The sequence below is a fragment of the Salvia hispanica genome, chromosome 1 (assembly GCF_023119035.1).
Source record: "Salvia hispanica cultivar TCC Black 2014 chromosome 1, UniMelb_Shisp_WGS_1.0, whole genome shotgun sequence".
Classification (NCBI taxonomy): Eukaryota; Viridiplantae; Streptophyta; class Magnoliopsida; order Lamiales; family Lamiaceae; genus Salvia; species Salvia hispanica.
In genome coordinates, this window is record NC_062965.1 from 13,212,431 (window position 1) to 13,237,796 (window position 25,366).

The 25,366-nt window shown below is 34.4% G+C and overlaps 2 protein-coding genes across 2 annotated transcripts; one reads left to right on the top strand and one right to left on the bottom strand.

Annotated features, from left to right (window-relative positions):
• LOC125187526 (protein FAR1-RELATED SEQUENCE 5-like) lies at positions 1-4,031 on the bottom strand. The gene is made up of 4 exons (XM_048084136.1): positions 3,986-4,031; positions 1,685-2,483; positions 500-1,521; positions 1-374 (listed from the first exon to the last, which is right to left on the bottom strand). Exons 1-4 carry the CDS (start codon positions 4,029-4,031, stop codon positions 1-3), a joined length of 2,241 nt encoding a protein of 746 aa, XP_047940093.1.
• Positions 4,032-20,223: 16,192 nt separating this feature from the next.
• LOC125200807 (phosphoenolpyruvate carboxykinase (ATP) 1-like) lies at positions 20,224-24,493 on the top strand. The gene is made up of 13 exons (XM_048098580.1): positions 20,224-20,336; positions 20,524-20,771; positions 20,900-21,078; positions 21,170-21,323; positions 21,433-21,517; positions 22,187-22,287; positions 22,545-22,843; positions 23,005-23,178; positions 23,276-23,341; positions 23,419-23,597; positions 23,672-23,841; positions 23,928-24,096; positions 24,175-24,493. The coding sequence occupies exons 2-13, from the start codon at positions 20,533-20,535 to the stop codon at positions 24,316-24,318; spliced, it is 1,959 nt and encodes a 652-aa protein (XP_047954537.1). The 5' UTR covers positions 20,224-20,336; positions 20,524-20,532; the 3' UTR covers positions 24,319-24,493.
• The last annotated feature ends 873 nt before the right edge of the window (positions 24,494-25,366 follow it).

Consider the following 25,366-nt stretch of genomic DNA (forward strand, 5'->3'; position numbering starts at 1 on the left):
TCATGTCTCCTTTCTGCCACAACTTCTAGCATTATGATCAGTAACTTTGTGACACTTTCCACAACGCCTATGAGGTTTATTTGCTTTTTCAATTGCTTTCTCTATGCTTGACTTAATCCTGCTTTTAACCACATCTGGAGCATGGGCAGTTATTTCTTCAGGAACAGCAATACCATATATGTTCATGATTGAATCATTTTTATCAAGAGAAGACGATCCAGCACAGTCATCTTTAAAGATTTGAGGACCAATACCCGCAAGCAAATTATCCAAAGCAATCAAATGATCTTTATTTCTAAAAGCACGCTGATATAGACCAAAGTAACGACCATGACACCTGTTAGCAATCTGTAGTTTGTCATCTTTGTTAGAACCTGCGCACATATAAAATGTCAACAGCATATATAAGATGTCAACAGTCTATATAAGATATGTCAACAGCTTAAACAACACATGCTAAAACTTAAACTGAAATATGTATAGAAAACAGTTTGCATACCTCTGTCAGACGCACTTTCATCAATTGTGAGACCATGAACTGCCTTTAGTAATTCACTTTTAAGCCAACGGTTACCAACATATTTCTCTGGAATATTGTTGACATCTTTGTTTCTGAGGATGAAAAAAAGGTGGCTGCATAGATAACCACACCTTAAAAATAGTTTACACTCACATTCATATGACTCAGTCTCTATCTCATGTCTAACTGTAAAGATCTTCTTTCTAGCATCAGAAACTTTGAAGACCTCGATGTTCTCCAATGTGGACATGCTAATCATCCGACAACTCTTATCAGCCTCAACAATCAAATCTTGTACCACTCTAAACATCCTATCTGTGTAAACAGATCCCAATTGCTTCTCAAATGCTAAATCAGTGACATATTTTGGAGTGATTACAGAATCATAATAGTCAAGCCTTTCAGTTTGATTCCTTTGAGCATCAATGGCATTGTTATACTGAAGAGTGAAGTCAGCAAAATTGAACAACGGTTTCGAGTACCTCTTAAAAAAACTGTTTTCAGATTCTGAAAAAGATGTTGTTCTCATTAAAGAACCCATAGGAACATCTCTAAAGAAGGCTGGGATCCACATCTGTCTGATCAAAAACATATCCTTAAACCACTTATGATCTTCTACACTATATTTTTCAACAATACTAGTCCATAATATATCAAACTCATCCGGATCTAACAACTCTGACCAAACACAAGACTTAAACTCCTTACTAAACTTTTCTCTATCAGAAATTGATTTAGGTATCTTCTCAAATAACTTGCTCATAATATGCCACATACACAAACGATGCCTTGTACCAGGTAATACCTTCTCAATGGCAAGCCTCATTCCCCAATCTTGGTCAGTGATTATGATTCTTGGAGCAACACCCATGCATTCAACAAATACAGTGAAAAGCCATGAAAATGCATCACAATTCTCACCGGATACGAAACCAGCTCCAAACGCAATAGGACACCCATGATTGTCTTTCCCGGTAAATGGACCAAACACCATACGATACCTATTGAACAAATACATCAACACAAAACATCAATAATGTCAATTATAGGTATATGCTATGTCAACTATTAAATCAGAAATGATGCAAAGTACAAATGTATCATATGTCAACTACCATATCAACTACTATCTATGTCAATTACTAAGTATAATAAATAAACTACCTGTTTGTTGAATATGTTGTATCAAATGCTACAACATCTCCAAACATGTGGTAATGCTTCCGAGACTCAGCATCAGACCAGAATAAGCTCACTAACTTATTATCTTCAGGTGATAATTGATATTTGTAAAAAAAGCCTTCACAAATTCTCTTCTTCTCTTGCATCTGATTTAGGATCATTTGCACATCCACTTCTTTTAATTTCTCTTTAATATCACGTGAACAATTCCTAACATCAGTCAACGTACACCCAACAACATCATAACCACCGAAAAACTCTTTTAATAAGTTAAAAGTAGAGGTAGGACCGATGTTAGCTTTGGTGCAATCTTCAACAAACTTGTGATGAACATCATTCAAACTCCGATTACCTTTCATAAATCTCTTATGATCTTTGTCAACCATAGTATGATTGTGTTCCTCAACAAACTGATGCACAAGGTAATACTTATCACCAAAATCAGAAAAAAACTTAAAACTAATTCTCGCTCCACATCCACACCTTTTGGTGCCACGTCTACGTCTCTTCTTTGAAGATACTTCATCATCATCAGACACATTACCATCCTCAGATACATTAACATCAACATCCAACGAATCTACTGTATGAAATCCTTGTCTATTGCAAACAATATACTGAAAAATAATAACACCACCACTAGACCTATTTCCAAATCTTCGACAATCAAAACAACACTCCTGAGCATACTTTTCATAAAATGAAATTCCTTCCTCAAGAGAAGAAAATTTTTGACCTTCATAAGGCCTCAACTCAGGCTTGCAAATTGGAATAACAGACCCTACAACATAGAATATTTACCAAGGAACATAAATCATGTCAACAGATTTTCAAGTCATGTCAACAGAGAATAAATCAACAACATAACAGCTTTAGTTATCTCTAAAGAGGTGGCTGCACTCTTGTAAAATTCTTAGACAATTGTTATAAGTTATGTAAGCCAAAATATCAGAACAAGCTTCAAATTACCAGGATCAAAATGTCCAGTTTAATTAGAATACACCGATTGATGTCAACAGAATATTTAACAAGTACACATAAATCATGTCAACAGAGCATAAATCACCAACATAACACAACAAAATAATGTTAATGAAACAGAATGTCCACAAAGAGCATAACAACAACACAGAATATTTACCAACTAACATAAATCATGTCAACAGATTTTCAAGTCATGTCAACAGAGCATAAATCACCAACATAACACAAAAAAATCATCTTAATGAAAATCAAACCAAACTACCTCCACCATTCATAAATCATGTCATCAGATTTTCAAGTCACGTCAACGCAAATCAAAAGACTTACGTAAATTACCCCTATAGTTATCTCTAAAGAGGTGGCTGCACTCTTGTAAAATTCTTAGACAATTGTTATAAGTTATGTAAGCCAAAATATCAGAACAAGCTTCAAATTACCAGGATCAAAATGTCCAGTTTAATTAGAATACACCGATTGAAACACACGATGTCAACAGAATAATTAACAAGTACACATAAATCATGTCAACAGAGCATAAATCACCAACATAACACAACAAAATAATGTTAATGAAACAGAAAGTGAACAAAGAGCATGGCAACAACACAGAATATTTACCAAGGAACATAAATCATGTCAACAGATTTTCAAGTCATGTCAACAGAGCATAAATCAACAACATAACACAACAAAATAATGTTAATGAAACAGAATGTCAACAAAGAGCTCATAACCCATACTTTTCCCTTGAAAGCTCACAACTGATTAAGAAAAAAGGGTTAAACAGTCTACACCTAAAGTATCCATAGATTCCAAACTCAACCATGTTTCTCAACCTTCTAAGTATTTATGGTCTTTTGCTTAGCCAATAACTAACTGATTTTTTTAAATCAAGTTAAGGACTCTGATTATGGTCATATCATATGGACTTTTACATTAAAGAAAATCCAACCAAACATTGATCCACTAAGACTAACATTTATTTCCTCGGTCAAGAATTATTGAGCTGATTTCTCAAGTAGCTTCACATAAATCAGAAAATTACCCCTATAGTTATATCTAAAGACGTGGCTGCACTCTTGTAAAATTCTTAGACAATTGATATAAGTTATGTAAACCAAAATATCAGAACATGCTTCAAATTACCAGGATCAAAATGTCCAATTTAATTAGAATACACCAATTCAAACACACTATGTCAACAGAATAATTAACAAGTACACATAAATCATGTCAACAGAGCATAAATCACCAACATAACACAAAAAATTCATGTTAATGAAAATCAAACCAAACTACCTCCACCATTCGTCGACGTAGACTCGGAATAAGATGAAGAATCCATCAAATAACACTTAGCTGTTGATTATGAACTGAAATCGAACCTGAAGATGAGAAAATAAAAAAAAAAACTAATTAGGAACAAATTTAACTGGGCATCAACAAATAAAGGATAAAAACAGAATAAAAGTGGGTATAATCGACCGAAAAACGTCAAAATCAACAGAGAAATCCGTCGAACAGGTCGTCTATTTTTCGAAAATTGAATCGCAAATCTGGTATCGTTGAAATCGTTGAAACCGTCTGAGTCTAATTTTGCAAATCAATTGAATCATAAATCATTAAAATAGATTCAATGAGAGATATGATTCAATCCTTAAATCTCACCAGAATCGCCGACGAAAAATAAAATCTGGTGAAGAACCCTAAATTAAAACGGGAAAAGACAGTTTTACCCTTTCATATTAAATTAATCTAATAATATTTATTGTGTGGCAAAATCTGGACCACTCATTTAATAAAAATGAGTGGCTGATATTGCATCTCATTTCTCAATTAGCCTAAATAATCTCAATTGATCATGATCCTATATATATATATATATATATATATATATAGGGGAGCATTAAGGTCCTATTGCCCCCTTAGTGTCTATTTCCTTCTTAATATCAACCATTAGATTAGTATGATGGACGGACTAGATGAAGCCTCACAAAATCATCCCGTGTTGCATTATTAGGTTCATTCTGTGCATTATATGGGTAAAATTGTAAAACAGCCATGAATTAAAACGGCAGGAGCGAGATTTAAGCAATCCTTCCATATGCTCACTCTCTCTCTCACTCCAAACGTCTCTTCCCATCAGCCCACGATTCTCAAATCGTCTCCCCCATTTCAAACTAGGAAAAACCCTAGCCGCTACTCAAATTGAAGAGACACCACCACTCCCGCCGATTTTTCGCCGTGAAAAGCACCGCCGGTCGACGATTCATAGTTCTAATGTGATTCCTTCGCCGCGCGATGATAGATTTACAGTTGACAACAAGGCGGGTTTCAAAAGTTCCGATTTTTGGTAAGAAACACTTCTAATCGTCAATTTTCGTCATTAAAACAGTGACGATTTTGTCACACATTTGGTCGACACATTTAATGATTCAATTTTTCGTAATACCCACTGTTAATCGCCTATTTTCACCGCCGACACACCACCTAATCGTCGATTCAATGTTTTCTCCTAAACAATATCACGTTTTTCACACTTGTTTTGGTCGAGATTTTCGTAAATCGTAAAATCGTGTTCATTTTTGATAGGGTTCTGTCCATTATTGAAGTTTGTAGTGAATGACTGGTTTCCAATTGTGTATTGGGCGATTTGGTAGATGAAATCGTATCTGGGTTGATTTTTGGTTTGTCTTGCATTTGCCTTTATATTCATTCGTGCATTATTTGATGCAATGTGTACATTATTGTAGGTAGTGGTGTGCATTACTTTTTTGTTTGAATCTACATCAGTCGGTTTGATAAAATGCCTGAAAATTGAGTGAAATTTGTATTCATATTTGCATTATTTGTTGCCATTTGTACATTATTGTAGGGAGTGGTGTAAATTATTGTATGGAGTGGTGTACATTATGTTTTTTGTTTTACTTTAAATGCATCGGTTTTATAAAAGGTCAATGGTTGATAGAATGTAATATTCATTGGTGCATTATTTGCTTACTTTTGTACATTATACAGTTAGTATTGTGCATTAATGCGATACATTATTGATTTTTGGGCAGCGGCGAAGCAGCCTAGGTTAGATATTGACGAAGCGGTGGATGATGTTCTTCCACTTGCGATTGCGCAAAAGTTCAGGGAGAGGTTGGTTGAGCAGCAAAGGTCCTATTGCCTCCCGTCTGATTTCCAAGAGGGAAAAGGCTATAAAGGAGGCTACTAGGCCTCTTAGACGGTGCAAGGCTTGCGATGAGATGAGACATCACGACTCTAGAAACTGTCCAATGTTTAAAGAGATGGCGAAGGAGAAAGAGCTTCATAAGGGCAAGAGGAAATCTTGATGTATCTTGTACCTAAAAACATTATTAGTTCTAGTTTTCGGTTTAGTCTTAGTTATCATTTCGTTTTGAATGTTATTAATCCTACCACTGTCAACAATTTATGCATAATAATTTTACATTTTTAGTCTGTTAATGTACATTATTAGTAACGAAATTGTACATTATTGTCTACAAGCACTTAACTTTCTGTACGTAATTATTGAAGTAGAGTTCATTATTAGACACATTTTGTACATTACACATAATATAATTCCATTATTAAACTGTTAACATACATTATTATTCATGAAGATGTACATTATTGTACGCAATGACATAACTTGGTGTATATTACATTTCCGGGGCAGTTCATTAATAAGCACATTCTGTACATTATTCATGTAATTTCATCCATTATACAATTTCTTGTTATAGCCTAGCCCCATGAGTTGCTAAACCCAAGGGGAATGATTCAAACTCTCTGCCCTTTGTGATGGTTCTGTTTGTGAGTGGGTACTACAACCTACCCCCATGGATTGTTAAACCCAAAGGGCATGAATTCAACTTCCTTTCAACATTAATCTATTCAATCCGTACATTATTCACTGATCCGTGCACATTATTAGATACTATTGGTACATTATTTACTGTACCAAATCTTAAACGCATTAAAAAAATGAAATTTAACTCATGCGGTGGTGCTATAGCCTAGCCCCATGGGTTGCTAAACCCAAGGGGAATGATTCAAACTCTCTTCCCTTTGTGATGGTTCCGTTTGTGAGTGGGTACTACTAACCTAGCCCCATGGATTGCTAAACCCAAAGGGGAATGGATTCAACTTCTGTCACACATTAAACCCATTGTAATGTACATTATTCAAAGCTTGCATATACATTATACAACCATAATCGTACATTAATACAATCTACATTATATACTTAATATAGAACATTACTTGTCGAAAATTTACAAGCTGTAACTTACGACAAGAAAACACTAAAATCTGTAAATAATGGATGATTTCATGAAAATAAAACGACAATTGATGCAAATTAAAACTAAATACAACAACGAACTAATCACAAACAAATAGAGAAAACCATAGAGGTCAATTACACACTTAATACAATAACTTTCTACAAAAATTTATCAATAATCAATAATCAAAATAATATCAGACGTCTTCAATTGAAAAAAGACGACATCAATTTCTTGAGAAGTTCTTCAATGGAGAAAAAACGATGAGGGAGAGAAGAAAGATTGTAGCGTCGACTCTAGCGCCAACCTCGACGGCTTTCTTCCTTATGGAAGCGGCGGAGATATCATTTTCCCATTAAATTGGACTAGAACATTGAAATCAATGAAGAAATACTAAACTAACTTCTGGAATAAGAACTACATAATTGCTTCTATGAATTGCAGAAGATACCGTAAAACATGAAGAGAGAATATATTTAATTAAGGAAAATAGAGCTGATTATTATTTACCAAACTAGAAGGAGAGAATTAAGGAATGAAATTAACCGTGCAAATCTTTGCTCCCAAATATGCCCTTTTTGAATTAAATTAATCATTTTAATAATTCAATTTAACATGAAAATCAGCCATTAGATCTTGAAAATGGATGGTGGAGATTGAGAAGGAAATAGAACAAAAGATGGAAAAAGGATATGAATACATCCCTATATATAATATATATATAGGGTCTTGTTAGGATGAGATTTTTGAGCATAATTGAGAAATGAGGTGCAATCTCAGCCACTAATTCACAAGATTAATTTAATGTCAACAACTATCACATTATGTCAACACGTGGGTATAATTGTCTTTTCATTAAATTGTATTTGAAATCATTTTCTAAAATCCTTTCTAAAACTCTAGCTGCACAGTCTTCAAATCTTCAAATCTTCAAATCTTCAAATCTCCTCAATATTCAAATCTTCAAATCTTCGACATTCAAATCTCTTCAACATTCAAATCTTCAAATCTTCAACATTCAAATCTTCAAATCTTCAAATCTTCAACATTCAAATCTTCAAATCTCTTCAACTTTCAAATCTTCAAATCTTCAACATTCAAATCTCTTAACATTCAAATCTTCAAATCTTCAACATTCAAATCTTCAAATCTTCAAATCTTCAACATTCAATAAAATAACACTTATTAAAATGTCAACAACTAAAAAATAACACTTAATAATTCACATATCAATACCGAGAATATCGAATGTCAACAACTCGTATTAAAATGTCAACAATTAACAAATTACACTTACAATTCACATATCAATACCGAGAATATCCAATGTCAACAACTCGTATTAAAATGTCAACAACTAACAAATAACACTTATAATTCACAGATCAATATCGAGAATATCGAATGTCAACAACATGTATTAAAATATCAACAACTAACAAATAACACTTAAAATTTACATATCACTACCGAGAATACCGAATGTCAACAACTCATATTAAAATGTCAACAACTAAAAAATAACACTTATATTTCACATATCAACAACGAGATTATCGAATGTCAACAACTCGTATTAAAATGTCAACAACTAACAAATAACACTTATAATTCACATATCAATAGCGAGAATATCGAATGTCAACAACTCGTATTAAAATGTCAACAACTAAAAAATAACACTTATAATTCACATATCAATAGCGAGATTATTGAATGTCAACAAGGGGGTATTATCGTCAATAGACTACACATCAAATGTCAATAGCCTGCATCAAATGTCAACAACTTATAGTTGACATTATATGCGTGTAGTTGACATAAATTATATATGTAGTTGACATGGATTATATACATAGTTGACATTCGTGTATAGTTGACATGAATTGACGTAGTTGACATTATATGTGTGAAGTTGACATAAATTATATATGTAGTTGACATGGATTGTACACATAGTTGACATGAATTGTATATGTCAACGAGCTATATAATTAATGTCAATAGCAAAGTTTTACTTGTATTTAATGTCAACAACAAATATTTTAATGTCAACAACGTTTTACGTATAATTTATGTCAACATCAAACATTTTCATGTCAACGACATCTATAATTTATGTCAACACCAAACATTTTCATGTCAACGACTTATATAATTCATGTCAACAACAAACATTTTCATATCAAATACTTATATAATCAACCATCAGCTATGTTCAAACCTATTTTTCCCAACAAACTACTGCTCATTTTCAGTTCTCATTATTCTAAAACAATCACGAAGTCCTAAACATTGAAATTCATCAATTAAGCAACAGAGATCAATGTTGAGGGGATTAAATGGCAAATTAAGCAACAGAGATCAATGTTGAGGGGATTAAATGGCAAAATAGCATATGAGAAATTCATCAATTGAGCTGTGAGAACTAAAAACACAATCACATCTTCTACAAGTTAATACTAAAAAAACAGCAAATCAAAAATGATTAAAATTGGCATAATTTAATTTGAATCAAATGTTTATCCAACAAATTGAAACAAAAAAAGGTTTCGTCCCTAGCTATCAATATCATCACTACCAAATCCAAAAAATTTCCCCAAAACAGAGAACAAATTACCTGAATCCGAAAAATCACTAATTCCAGCAACGTACTCGTCCACCAATTCCTTGATAAACCTTGCCGACAACGGATGAAATTGCGCGCTCCGCCACAAAACCCCTAACCAAAATCAATTTCTCATCGTCGTCCATCCTACGCCACTTGCTACTGAAATCCTCTGGTTTCAATCCAGCGAAATCGGAGATCTCGGCGAATAGGAGCTCCTTGCTTTTTCTGATGGCGTCTTCTCGCTGACGTATTTCCGGATCGATTTGGACGGGAAAAAGCGTAGATCTGTGCCTATAAACTCAATAGAGAGGCCGATCTCGATTCACGACTTCGCGGTGATGGAGAAGTACGCCGTGATACCGGATATGCAGATCGTAGTGGATCCGTGACTGATTTTGAGAGGGAGGTCGCCGGTGGGGGTGGAATGGAGCGGTGGGGTTTAATATGCTGCACTGTGTGAATGCGTGGGATGAAGACAGCGGCGAGAAGGTGTGGTTGGTGGCGACGAATGCGGCGGCGGTGGATCGTTTGATAATTCGCTAGCCAGAGAAGCTTCGACGATGGGGATAAATAGGACTGGCGGATCTGGGAGGGATTCTCCTCTCTTTCCATTAAAACATGAAATTACAATTATGCCCTCTCATAATTAATTAATCTTAAAATAAATTTCATGTGGCAAAATCTGGAACACTTATTTTTATTAAATGAGTGGCTGATATTGCATCTCATTTCTCAATTAGCCTAATAAATCTCATTTGATCGCAACCCTATATTTATATATATATATATATATATATATATATATATATTACTAAAATTTTCAAGAATTCAAACTAAATACATAAAGGCACGATTTAATAAATACTAGTACTATATGGTACACATGCACATGCACATACACATACACATTTACATTTACATAACTATTTATATATTAAAAATAATATATACATTTCCATTTTAACAATTCCTGCAAATCAAAACTATCCATATATTCGACTATATTGAGTCGGCATAACAATAAATATATTCTTTATGACACACTTAATATCTCTGTAGTAAAAATGACAATTTAATATGCAGTGGCAATATAATATAATAATATGCAAAATAATGCATGTTTCGGGTTAGGGATGTCACAATTCTTCCCCTCTTTAAGAATTTTGTCCGCAAAATTCATTTCTTTCTAACATCTGTCTCTGACTTACCATCTTTCTGATGGTGAAAAACATTACTAAAATATAATCATTCCTGCATAGATAGTAAATTGCGGACCTCTGCTAGACATAAAAGATAGAATACCATATAATCGTGTTGCATCTTTCACGTACTTTTCAGCTTAGTGATATAACAAAGAAATCCAACGTATAGGTAAGAAATGTGCTAACTTGGTCAGTTATGTCTACAATCATCCAAATAATATCATTCCTCTTTTGTGTGATCAATGACCCTGTAATCACTATGCCTGACTTGTAACTCAAAGTATTTGTAACAACATTAGCCTTCTTAAGATGGTATTTCTATGGTGTAATCATAATCTTTAAGAAACTCCATCCAATGTAACTGATAAAATATTTCAATCTCTCATGATCGGCTGAAATTCAAAAAGTCTCTCCATGCAGATAAGGATGTCAAATCTTCAAAGCAAAATAATGCTACTAATATCAAATCATGAACATAATAAGAAACTTCATGTACTCGTGATTGTCATGATGCATAAATAGTAAAATTCCATTTTGCATCCAAAGATAACTAAATTCCTGTTGCAAAGCATCACTGTAGATAATATAATATTATGTACCTGTGGAAATTGTCAATATAGGTGATATAGTCAATCGATGATTCAACTAATCAAAACTGTTTTGACATGCTTCATCCCATATAAGAAAAGAACTCTTCTGTAATAATTTCTTCATCAATTCAACCATAATCAAGACTCTCTAGTTGAAAACTACTTCAATATTCTGTATATCCATTTCTATTCTTCGACATGATACCATGTGCCCCAACAATACCACATGAGTTAGCTAGACTCACACTTACTCAACCTTGCAATAATTTGTTTATCTCGCAGAACTTATAATATTGATTGCAAGTGATTAACATGTCCATCTGTACTTCATGAATATAATAAGTCAATAGAAATAATCACTAACTGATCCAGGAAGAGTTGAGAGAATTTGTTTATCAATACCATAAATAATTGTAGGTGCAATAGTTAATACGAAAGGCATAACCAAAACTCATAATGGTCGTACTGAGTTCAAAAAGGTGTCTCTGCAATATTCTCTTTAGCTATCTTCAACTGATGGTATCTTGATCGAAAATCAGTACTCGAAAATAGTTGCATACCTTGAAATTGATCAAATAAGTCTTCTATTCTCGGTAATAGATATTTATTCTTCACTGTCACTCGATTCGACTTCCAATAGTATATATAATGTCGCAGTGTATCATCTTTCTTCTTCAAAAATAAAATTGGTGCTCTTCAAGGTAAAACATTAAGTCATACATATCTCTGACAACTCTTGTAACTGTTTCTTCAACTCTTGAAACTCTAATGAAGACGGTTGATAAATATAAATATAAATAAATGCAGTGCTCAATAGAGAAATATGTCTCCCGATAAGGTGAAAATCCAGATAAATTTGCACTTCCAATAAATCAAAAAGCCGATCTAGATAATATAAGAAAACCTGGAACAATATTACTCGATCCCGTCTCGATGATTATATTACCATTTCTTTAACTTGACAAGCTACCTTGGTTCGATGAAGTGAAAACCAATCTATACCCATAATAATATCAAATTTGTATATGAACAAGATAATCAATAATCGCTGGCAGTTCTACTGAATTAATTCGCACCACGCAGTCTAGATAAACTGAGATACTGAAATAATGTCAGCTCATAATCAACAAACATAGTTCCTTGATTAAAGATACAACCTTCTCTGCTTCTTATCACAATACACTTCTTTGCATATATTTAGCATTGAGTTCTCTAGAAAAATCGTTTGAACTGAATACCCAGAGGTTGTATCATAGCTTGTGGGACTGTTTCCCACTAAGAGTAAAGGCTTCAAAGAAGAGATACCCTATAATCAAAACCTTCTTCTGACATACAACGCATCTGATTGAACACCGGTTCTATCACTTTTAACTATATCCCAGCCTTAGTCAGATTAGTCCCATAAAACAACTTCGACTTTTCCGAGCTCTTTAAATTTTCTACCTCTTTACCTCATCATTGGTCCATGTACCAAAAATCCCAATATGATGCAACATGTATATGAGATGTTTCTACAATTAATTGATGATGCAGGGCGGCTGACCCTTCTCTCCTCAGTGACATATGTTCATGACAATACAAATGCAAATGAAACTTATAACCAAAATGTATCATATGATATGCACGAATGCTATGTCCCAGCGGGATTCTATCCCCGCTCTGATACCACCTAAACTGTCACACGCCAACCCTCTCTGACGTATGCACTTACTATAGATAAATTCAAATTTTTAAAAGAAATAATCCACATTTATCAAGTACATATTCAAAATATTTTGAACAGTAGTAGGACCCTCTCACCACTCTATATACTATACATTTATCTACATGCAAAAAATATGATGAGGAGGAGAAGGTTCCTAAAACGCATCAGCCGCCGACCCCGATAACATGTGCAATTCCTACGACCCATGTCAATGAAAAACTTCACTGATATCTTATTCCTGAAAAATATTAGTGGTTTATATGAGCCACAACTCAGTGTATATAAACCTTACCTTTAATTCCACTGCCCATCAATCAAACATATTCTTTAACCAATATATAAAACAATAATCAACAAATATTAAAAATAATTTCATATACATATGCATATGCCACTCTGTTCATTTTATTATTCTGTGACAGTTCAAGCCTGGTATCTGCCCGGGATTTTCAGTATGCTACTATGATTTGACCCGAAGGTCTCAATATGATTTGACCCGTAGGTCCCACTGTGAATTGACCCGTAGGTCCCAATATGATTTGACCCGAAGGTCCCAATATGATTGACCCGAAGGTCCCAATATTTCCACTATGATTTCAGATCCAAGACATCACTATCACAGATCCCCTTTAATGATTCAATTAATTCCAATACCATATGCAAAACATATTTATTGCACTAATCACATATCCATATCATATTCCACTCAATAATTTCAATTTAATATACTATTAATATATTTATTGCACCAAGCATACATCCCCATCATCACAATTAAACACATATCATATCAGTATTACATCGTATAATCCAATTATTCACTTCAATTTAACACATAGCAATTAATCATATAACGCATGTAAAATTAAAAGTGTGATTTATACACACCTGAGTATTCTAACCGAACCCCTAACTCCTCTTCCTGTTCAACCTTGATCCTTCAGACTATTTTTCTGCCTTCCGACTCCAAGTTCTCGTTTCTTTATCGAGCACCACTGTTTCTATCTTTTTTTATCTAATATTGTGATTTTTCTATCTCCTTTTCCATTCTTATGAAAGATAAAGATCCATATATATACAATTATATATATACAATCAGAGATTTTTTTTTGTTTTCGGTTCTTTCCCACTAAAATATTTTCCAAGCCTATTTGTATACATAACATCATATATTGGAATTGAGAAGATGTATAACATAGACGAGTGTTCATTTTATTAGCTAGGCCACGTATATAATTTTGAATTATTTTATTTTATTATTTCTTTAGTAATTAGTAGGTGTACTAAGCATATATATCCTGTATAATAAAACCATTTAAAATATATAGGAATTAAAGTTGTACGTACATGTAGTTTTCCATGTACACACTAGATTTAATATTAATATTTAACATTTATGATCACATATTACACTTATTATACATATATATATATATATATATATATATATTTATATCTATTACTAAAATTTTCAAGAATTCAAACTAAATACATAAAGTACTAAAATTTTCAAGAATTCAAACTAAATACATAAAGGCACGATTTAATAAATACTAGTACTGTATGGTACACATGCACATGCACATACACATACACATTTACATAACTATTTATATATTAAAAATAATATGTGCATTTCCATTTTAACAATTCCTGCAAATCAAAACTATCCATATATTCGACTATATTGAGTCGACATAACAATAAATATATTCTTTATAACACACTTAATATCTCTGTAGTAAAAATGACAATTTAATATGCAATGACAATATAATATGATAATATGCAAAATAATGCATGTTTCGGGTTAGGGATGTCACAGGACGAGTACCTCCACATCGGTGAGACGACTGCCCTGCAGTGTCTGAAGTATTTCTGTGAGGGCGTCGTTAAAATATTCAAGGACTAGTGCGGCTATCAGGTAGTTGGCCTACGGAGGCGCGACAGACATGTGGGACGAGTACCTCCACATCGATGAGACGACTGCCCTGCAGTGTCTCGAAGTATTTCTGTGAGGGCGTCGTTGAAATATTCAAGGACCAAGATCTTCTAAGCCCTACCCCGGGCAGACTGTCAGGATCTGATGCGTATGCACGGGGAGAAGCACGGGTTCCCTGGGGATGTTAGGCAAAGATAGATTGTATGCATTGGGAGTGGAAGAACTGTCCCGCTGCCTCGGAAGGGGTTCTACACCACCGGCTACAAGAGAAAGAATCCCACGATGATTCTCGAGGCCATAGCTGATTATCGACTGTGGATTTGACATGCGTATTTTGGGGTAGCCGGGTCGAACAACGACCTCAACATCCTCAACTCGTCGCCCCTTTTCAACGAGCAAGTGCCAGGGCGTCGGTTCGGCCATCAGTTTTGTCGCCAACGGCAACCGGCATGATATGGGCTACTACTTGGCGGATGGGATATACCCTAGGTGGCCCGTCTTTGTGAAGACGATCAGATCCGCAAATGAGGACATGAAGGCTTACTTTGCGGAACGGCATGAGTCTGCGCGCAAGGACGTGGAGTGCGCATTTGGTGTGCTCCAGGCTCGATGGGCGGCAGTTAAAGGTCCAACGCGTTTGTGGCATGTCGAATGCATTGCTTCTATCATGTACGCATGTATTATCATGCACAACATGATAGTCGAAGATGAAGGTGTACAACTGACAAGTTGGACCAATGACGATGAAGCCGATCCAAGCCACGGCGTGGCCACCCCCAACGTACGAAGGGGGGTACCTCGCGATGAAATCGGCCGCCTCCAGGCACATGCCGACATGCGCCAAGTGGATGCTCATATTCAACTCTAAAAGGATTTAATTGAAGAGTTGTGGGCGCGGAGGACTGCACGGTGATAGTTTTTTTTGTTTTATTATGTACTTTTTTTAATTATGTAAATTTTTTTAGGACGCACTTTTTCTAGTTTAAATGAAATTATTGCATTTTCCCGTATATGTGTCGTAAATTTAATTTCGTATTTTGTGTTTAATTCCGTAAATTTTTAGTTGTTTTTTATAAATTTTGTTTGATGTGCTAGCCTATTGCTTGTCCAGTTGATTATCCTGATAATGTGGCAGGAGGAATTTTAGTACTGATAATGTGATAAGAGGTTTTGTGGGTAGCCTATGGCTGACCTATTGTCATTATGGATGCCCTTAGGACAAATGGAGTATTAAAATAGATGAATGAATATGATCACTTGACTCTGATTCTATATTTTAGTAGTACTGCAACACATTCGGTTACACGGTACATTTGACAAAATTAAATACCCATTAAAATATAATTTTGTATATGGAATGATACATAATAAATTTTATATAATATTATTAGTCTAAAATATCACAAACTATCACCTAATTTAGTGTATTTTCTAATGAATTTAAAATTTGGTCTATAAATTTATCAACTTATCGTTTGTTTATTTCCCATGAATTAGGGAAAAAAAGTAATTTTATGGAGAATTCATTATAAAATCAAGTTCATGATTGTTATGATCAATTTTAAAGTTATATACTCCTTCCAATCCATGATTATAAGTCCATATTTTATATGATATGAAAAAAGGTTAGTTGACGACGAATTCTATTTTTATATATTAATTTTGTATAAAATTAGTTGAATGTAAGATTCTTTATTAAAAATGATGAACGGACCAAAAGTACAGAATAAGATACCTATTAAAAGGAGGAAATACTAAATTTCGACTAAAAGTATTATTCAGGGATCGGTATTCCTTTTATTTTCATTTACAACTAATCATTGCTTGTATTGAAGTGTGGTGGGATTGGAGTTGCCACTCAACAAAAAAAGAAAAAAGTAAAATAAAGTAAAACAAAATGTCTTGAAATGTGAGCCGATACGAATAAATGTAAGCGTCATCTCTATATCCGAATACGGTATGTATTCGTGTCTAAATTAAACTATATACTCACGCTCTTAATTTTTAGATAGAGGCGAATAAACCTCGTATGGTTTCCTAATTGAGATTGACGAGGAGTGACGTGGAGCCAGATTACGATGCCAGGTCAATTGGCCAAATCTGAAAAATGCTTCGAGAGAGAGGTTAAAATTTGGTTTTTCAATGGGATTGGTCTGCTAGATAAAATAATATTACTATTATAAAATATAATTTAGGATAAAGTCTTGAAATTATTTTAGTCAGAGGAATTGACTATAACTATTTATCGCATAATTTTTCATTTTAGATTAAATGGTGAGATTTAATCTCATGAACCAAATATACTACATATTTAATCTCGTGATACAATCTTGCAAATCAGACAATCCATACAAATATAATTTTAAATCAATAGTATCAATATCTTAAAATTCTACTAATAGAATAACCTTATGAAATGTTTGCACAAATTCAATACTACTAGAGTTCTCTGGATAAATGGTCAATCACGTTTGAGATACTCCATTTTTTAACTGTTTTGGTACAATTTTACTCAATTCAATGAATATTTATCTTAAAATAAATGAACTTAAGAGAAAAAAGAGAATTGAGATGTACTATTAAACTGATGAGAGAGATAAAAATGGAGAAAAAAGAGAGACAACAGGAGAGAGCAATTAAATGTAAAAAGTACTACAATATCAAGATAAAAAGGGCTAAAGGATCAAAATTGTTTAAAAATGGTGCAAAAGATATCTCAAAATTGTGATTAATCCTTTGTCCAAAGACCTCAAATACTAGTAGTCTAGTACTATTGTATTATTTAATAAAATATCGTCAACTCTCCCAATTCTATCATCACTTATTCCATTAAATAGCAATCATTTTCCTAATGCTTAGTCGAATAGAATTAGGCACATTAATTATATTTGCTGAAATTAAACTTAAGCAAATAGTAGAATTTACAATAAAAGGATATCGTTGACTTGTATGAATTTCATTTTTGAGAACCTACCACATACTCTATGTTTGTAAATTGTAAATGTACTATTTTATGACACCAAGTTGATAATATACGACGCCATATATTTAAGATTGATGCCTCAAATTTGCCACTTGAAGCTTCATTTGCAGCGAAAATTTTAACTCATCTCAAATAAAGGACGACAAAATATATGCTGCATGTTGCCACAAACCTTTCAATTATTTCATTACTACTACTAGTTTTTTTTATAGATAAATTAATAGAAATTTACAGTGTATCACAGTGAATTCGCACCTCACACCTTTGTTTTGGACATCAATATTTGAAAAAAGTGATAGACTAATTCACACACATATTTCATTACTAGTTTTAATCGATACACATCCTTTTTATTGTTTGATACTCCATATACAAGTATATAACTATAACAATCTAAGTGATTGCTTGAATGTAATTAGGCGCATTAATTAATTTTTATGAAAAGTAAACGTAACCTACACTTTCAGAAGTTCATTAATAACTACTATTTGAAAAAAGTGACTGCTTATTTCATTTATCCCTTTTGCCCTAGAAGATGAAATTGATTTTGTGTTACATGCTAGGAAGGACACTTTCATGGCCACACATTTACCCCGACGCTGATTCACTTATATGCAATTTCACAAAATACATAATACTTTGTAACATATTTATGTTAATATTTGAAGTTACATATAATGCTTGAATAATAATAAAAATATCTGTCTTCAATGTTATAAAAAAATGGACGGCTAAAATAACGGTGTAGCTGCCTATGCATAGATCGACCATCGAAAAATTTGTCAAACTAAAATATTGTAGCGCAAAGATATACTCCTAATATAATATTAAAATCATGAGCTAACATTAAAATCATGGAATCATTTAAATGCTGATAAATCTACATAATTATAAATTAGTTTAAATAATAAATAATAGGAGTAAATAGTACTCCCTCCGCTGCAAAAAAATTGAGTCATTTTTTTTTCTCATTTTGAAAAAATCATACTCCCTCCGTTCCACAGTAATAGAGACATTTCATTTTGCGCACTCATTTTTAAAAAAATAATTATAAATAGTTAAAGTAGAGAAAAAATAAAGTAAAAAGAATATTGTGCACTCTTCTCTACGTTATTCTCTCTTCTCTCTCTTACTTTACTCTCTCTCCACTTTAACTATTTAATAATCATCTTTTAAAAACGAGTGCGTAAAATGAAATGTTTTTATTACTGTGGAACATAGGGAGTAATAAATAGTTAGAGTGTATATATGGTAAAGTAAAAGCAAAAATAATATAGATAAGACTCAAAATAAATAAAAAAAAGAAGCGACTCAATTTTGTTGGGCAAAAAAAATATTTTGTTTTATCTAGATATAGACATATAGTCCATGGACAATTTTATTTGAGTCCTAGAGTTATATGATCGGTGATTTTATTGCCCACATAACTCACTTCAATTAGTTTTTTTTATTTGAAATCTCAGTTGATTTTATTTGAATATATACGGAGATTTTGAAATTTAAAGTCAAATATTCAAACTGAGTCAGATTTCAAGGTAAAATGATGACTAGATCCAAAGGAAAAGATTATCCAAAGGAAAAGCTTTTATAGTTAGTTGTTTATGAGGTATGTATTTGTGTTATAAAAGGACCTCAAATATAACTATTAGAAATTCATTAGATACCGAAAAAATGAGGATTTATCTGCGCAATAACTATATTTGTAATTTACTCTTGAAAACAAAATACACATCTGGGAATTTTGGAGAATTTTATCTGTGAATGAATTGGATAGAGTATAACTTTTACAAAGCAGGTGTTATTAGAGGCTCTAATAATGATGGAATTTGTATTTATTTACTCCCTCCGTCCCCTATTAGGAGTCACTCTTCGATCGGGCACGAGTTTTAAGAAATGTAAAGAAAAGTTGGTTGAAAAAGTTAGTGGAATATGAGGCCTATTTTTTTATATTGATTTTATAATAAAATGTGAGTGAATTGAGTTAGTAAAAATATAAGACGTACTTACTATTTATGGTAAAAATGAAGTGTGACTCTTAATTGGGGACAGACCGAAATGAAAAAGTGTGACTCTTAACGGGGGACGGAGGGAGTACTTATTACTAAAGTTGACTGGATAGGCTTCAAACTTAACCATGGTTACTCTTTCGACTTGATACCGTGGTTAAGTATTACATCCACGTCCTATAAATTCAACAAACATAAACGCCATTTCCTCATCACCTTCTCCTTCATCAACTTCACTTTGATGATACACCACTCCATATTATTACCTCTTTCACATTTCATTTACGTTTTCCGTTTCCATCCCCTCCGATTTCTGGTGCGTTTCTCTTTCCTTGTACTACCTTTTTCCGGTTCAATATTTTTAAAATTATTATTGTTGCAGTGCAATTTCCGAGCTGAAAAAATGAATCATGAGCATGAAAGCTGTATCTAACTGCTAATGCATTAAATTGAAGTGATGGAAACCGCTTAGTTATGTGTAAATTTCTTTGATTGTGGTGCAGTGATAAACAATGGCGGCCAACGGCATGAATAACGGTGCGACAGGGCGGAACGGTCTGGCGAAGATTCACACGGAGAAGAGAGCCGACGAAGTCTGCCACGACGACAGCACGACGCCGATGAAGGCGCAGACGATCGACGAGCTTCATTCTCTCCAGATGAAGAAATCGGCTCCGACTACGCCGCTCAACGGGATCCAAGGCCCCTTCGCCGAGGAAGAGCGCACCAAGCAGCAGCTCCAGTCAATCAGGTGATCGATCTGATCTCACGCCCAATTTATGCAATTTTCCCTCTAAATTTTGAATCCGCAGCTTGATCTGAATTTTAATTTCACTTTTGTTGCTTCTAATTGTGATTTTGTTAATGTGTTTAAATCAGTGCGTCCTTGGCATCGTTGACGAGAGAAACAGGGCCCAAGGTGGTGAGGGGAGATCCGGCGAGTAAGTCGGCGACGCCGCGGGTTGTGAGCCACCACCACCACCATGTGAGCCCCACCATTAGCGTCAGTGACAGCTCTCTCAAATTCACTCACGTCCTCTACAACCTATCGCCTGCCGGTAATTTTTCAAACGGCTTTTGATTTTTATTTTGATTTTAAAAAAAAATTTATTGGAAAAGAATTGGATGATAATTTTGCGATGAATGCAGAGCTGTACGAGCAGGCAATCAAGTATGAGAAAGGTTCATTCATATCGTCAAGCGGCGCCCTCGCTACTCTCTCGGGCGCCAAGACAGGGCGTTCCCCTAAAGACAAACGCGTTGTCAGGGATGAAACCACTGAGCATGATCTTTGGTGGGGAAAGTGAGTGTTCTTTCTCTACCTTTCCCTCTAAAGTTATTTACTCCATCACTTTCCACAAAAAGTTGTACACCCAACGATTGATTAATTGTGCATGTGTAATGTGTTTTAGGGGGTCACCAAACATTGAAATGGATGAGCAGACATTTATGGTGAACAGAGAAAGAGCCGTCGATTATTTGAATTCATTGGATAAGGTAATCTTTTTCTATCATCTACTATTAGTTGCAGTTCAGAAAAAACTGTGTATCGTGTCTGTGCACTGATTTCTTGCATACCAAACTTTAATTAGTGAGATAAGTCCTTTTAGGTCCCTGCAAAGATACTGACTATTCACTGAACATATTTGGTATCCAATGATGTGTTGATTAATTAATTTAAATAGTACAAGCTTGTTGAAGCGTGTTAATGATCTGCACCTTCCATCAACCAGAGGGCTTAAATGAATTTTCCTATAAATGATTTTAAAAAAATGAACATTTAGTGCTGATTTGTAGGCTGTAGCTTCAGAAACCGTATAGTACTAATTATTAGTAGTAGAAAATTTTGTGTTGAAAGTCCGGAGAGAGTTTTGTTCTCTAGTGCTTTATTGCCATACTTCTATCCTTTGAGCGGTGGAGTCTCGGCCGTTTCTCTTATTCCCTTTCTGCCCCTTTTTTAGCTAACCATCTTATCTTTTAGATTCGGTATTATAAATTACGAAAATATTCAACTATAAGCGGCGCGGCGTCCAATAATTTTTTATTCAGTTCGATGATATGGAATTCAAGAATTTGTTTTTATATAAAAAATCTAATGTTTAAGTATATGTTATAGAAGCTGAAATATAAGCTTGATTAAAACAAAGTTCACTCTTTGATGTACAGGTCTTTGTGAATGATCAATTCCTGAACTGGGATCCTCAGAACCGTATCAAAGTTAGGATAGTGTCAGCCAGGGCTTATCATTCCTTGTTCATGCACAACATGTAAGTGAATGCAATTGACTCTTATTCTTTTTCATAATGATGTTCTTGTTTGCAGTTCTATGTGCTCATAAGCCCAACCAGATAAGTTTTTGAAGTTTTCTTTGAAAATATGAATGTGTGTCTTGAATCATGATATACTCCTTGATATTACTCTGTGAGAGGTATGAGAGAGCTGCATAAGGTTTAGCCGTAGCAGAAAGGTTCCAAAGTAAAATGATATACTTATTTGTACAAGTGGATAACTGGGTCGGTCGCAGGTGTATCCGACCCACAGCTGAAGAGCTGGAGAACTTTGGTACTCCGGACTTCACTATATACAATGCCGGACAGTTCCCATGTAATCGTTACACACACTACATGACATCCTCCACTAGCATAGATTTAAACCTTGCTAGAAGGGAAATGGTCATCCTCGGCACCCAGTACGCCGGGGAGATGAAGAAAGGCCTTTTCAGTGTAATGCACTATCTCATGCCTAAGCGTCAAATTCTGTCACTACATTCTGGTTGCAATATGGGCAAAGATGGAGATGTCGCTCTATTCTTTGGCTTATCAGGTAAAGTCTCATCGGGTCAGCATTCCGATGAGGGGCTTTCCCGTTGCCAAACCCCACATGTGTCCCCACTCTCTTACTCTGAGCTTGAGTTGAAACAAGATATTTGCTTCACTCTGTACCGAATGCATATTTATGCTTCTTTACATTCATGCACATTTTAGGCACTGGAAAAACTACCCTGTCCACTGATCACAACCGCTACCTGATTGGAGATGACGAACACTGCTGGAGTGATAACGGTGTATCCAACATCGAAGGTGGCTGCTACGCAAAGTGCATCGATCTGTCAAGGGAGAAGGAGCCAGACATTTGGAATGCTATCAAGTTTGGGACTGGTATTATTCCAATTCAGTTTTGTCATTTTCAAACCCATAAAAAACCTTATCTCTGCAGCACTTGCATAACCAATTATCTTATCTTTTCATTTGTCAGTATTGGAGAATGTGGTATTTGATGAGCACACTAGAGAAGTGGATTACTCTGACAAATCTGTCACAGGTAATAATACATCAATTCAGTTGGCAATTTTTTTGGAAGTGTCTGGATTCTGTTACTGATTTCCATTTATTTTGCAGAGAACACTCGAGCGGCCTATCCTATCGAATATATCCCCAATGCCAAAATTCCGTGTGTTGCCTCACACCCGAAGAATGTCATACTCCTGGCGTGTGATGCATTTGGTGTGCTTCCACCTGTGAGCAAGCTCACCCTGGCTCAAACAATGTATCATTTCATCAGTGGCTACACTGCTCTGGTAGGAACCTCGCCTATCCACGTTAAACTCGTTTAATCTTTCAGTTCAAATCACCAAATTGAATTTCTATACAGGTTGCTGGCACTGAAGAAGGGATCAAGGAGCCACAGGCAACATTCTCAGCCTGTTTCGGGGCAGCGTTTATAATGCTGCATCCTACAAAATACGCAGCCATGTTGGCCGAAAAGATGCAGAAGCATGGTGCTACAGGGTGGCTAGTTAATACAGGCTGGTCAGGTGGAAGGTAAAGAAATATATTATCACTAACTAATCAATCTCTGTCATTACAGAAGAATTTACAATCTGATGGTACTTTTGTTTATCATGCAGATATGGGTCTGGGAGCCGTATCAAACTAGCATACACTCGCAAGATCATTGATGCGATCCACTCGGGTAGCCTGTTGAAGGCGGAATACAAGCGAACAGAGGTTTTCGGGCTTGAGATTCCGACTGCGGTTGAGGGTGTGCCTTCAGATATATTGGAGCCCATGAACACTGTGAGAATAATTATAGAACTTTTTCTGTTTATAATATTTTGGGTTGGTTACTGATTTGTTTGGTGTATTGAATGGCAGTGGAAGGATAAAAAAGCTTACAAGGAGACTCTGCTGAAACTAGGTGGGCTTTTCAAGAATAACTTTGGAGGATTTGTGGCTCACAAGATTGGCAAGGACGACAAGCTCACTGATGAAATTCTTGCTGCTGGTCCTGTTTTCTGAGTGGCTTACGCATAAATAAATAAACAGTTATGAAGATGATCAATCCATGGGTTTCTCATATCATAACGGAGTTGAATCAATAAATTATGCGTCGAGTTTAAGCTGCATAGCTTTTTTTATCAACCTGTACCTAAAGCCCATGTGAGATTAATTATATGTGAGATTAATTATTTCATCGATTATGTGTACTAGTTAGAAGATGAATATCAATGTCTTGATGCTTCATATGTTGTACATTAGTGGAATATATTGGAATATTTATATACTCCCCATTTAATATCCATACACCATAGAGAATGTTGGATATGTTATTTGATTAAACCCAGTGAATATGTTTACGACATGGGTCAATACTAACTTAAAAATTATATAAAGAAGTAATATGAGGGCCACTTTGGTTCAAGATATAAGGCCTGATTATATTCCCTATTAAAGACTAGTCTCGGCCCATTTAAGCCCATCTATATCTATTCATTCGTTTACTGCATCCATATTCCATTCTCTCCCTCTATCCATGCTTTCTTTTTCTCTTCTTTTTTTTTTTTTTCCTGTTGTTTTGCAAAGATGACATAATAAATAGTTATAACGAAGAGAGTAAGTAAAGTAAAATAGAGAATACAACGTTTGAATTGAAATGCCTCATTGGAATGGGACGGAGGGAGTATAATATTCTTCTTCCCCGTCACTCTTCCTCTCCATCTCAGATATATGGGTGAGACATGGTTCTGTTTTCGTCTCTATGAAATACGCAGACAATAATATCACTAAAAAAAACAATGTAGTTGGATTACTCAAGTGGTGAAAGTGGATGAGTTAAGTGCTTCTAGATTGTGTTAACTTGATTTTGAATCACATTCATGGTATTTCTCAGAGTTATATTGTTGATGTTCCACTGAGAAATTTATCTGATTTTGATTAATTAATATTGAATTAATTGATTAATTATTCGATGTTTAGTTAACTACTTAAGATTAATTATTTTAATAAAATTTAGTTTCTTTAATATCATGAGATAAATGTATTTATTTATGTAATTTAATTTAATTTA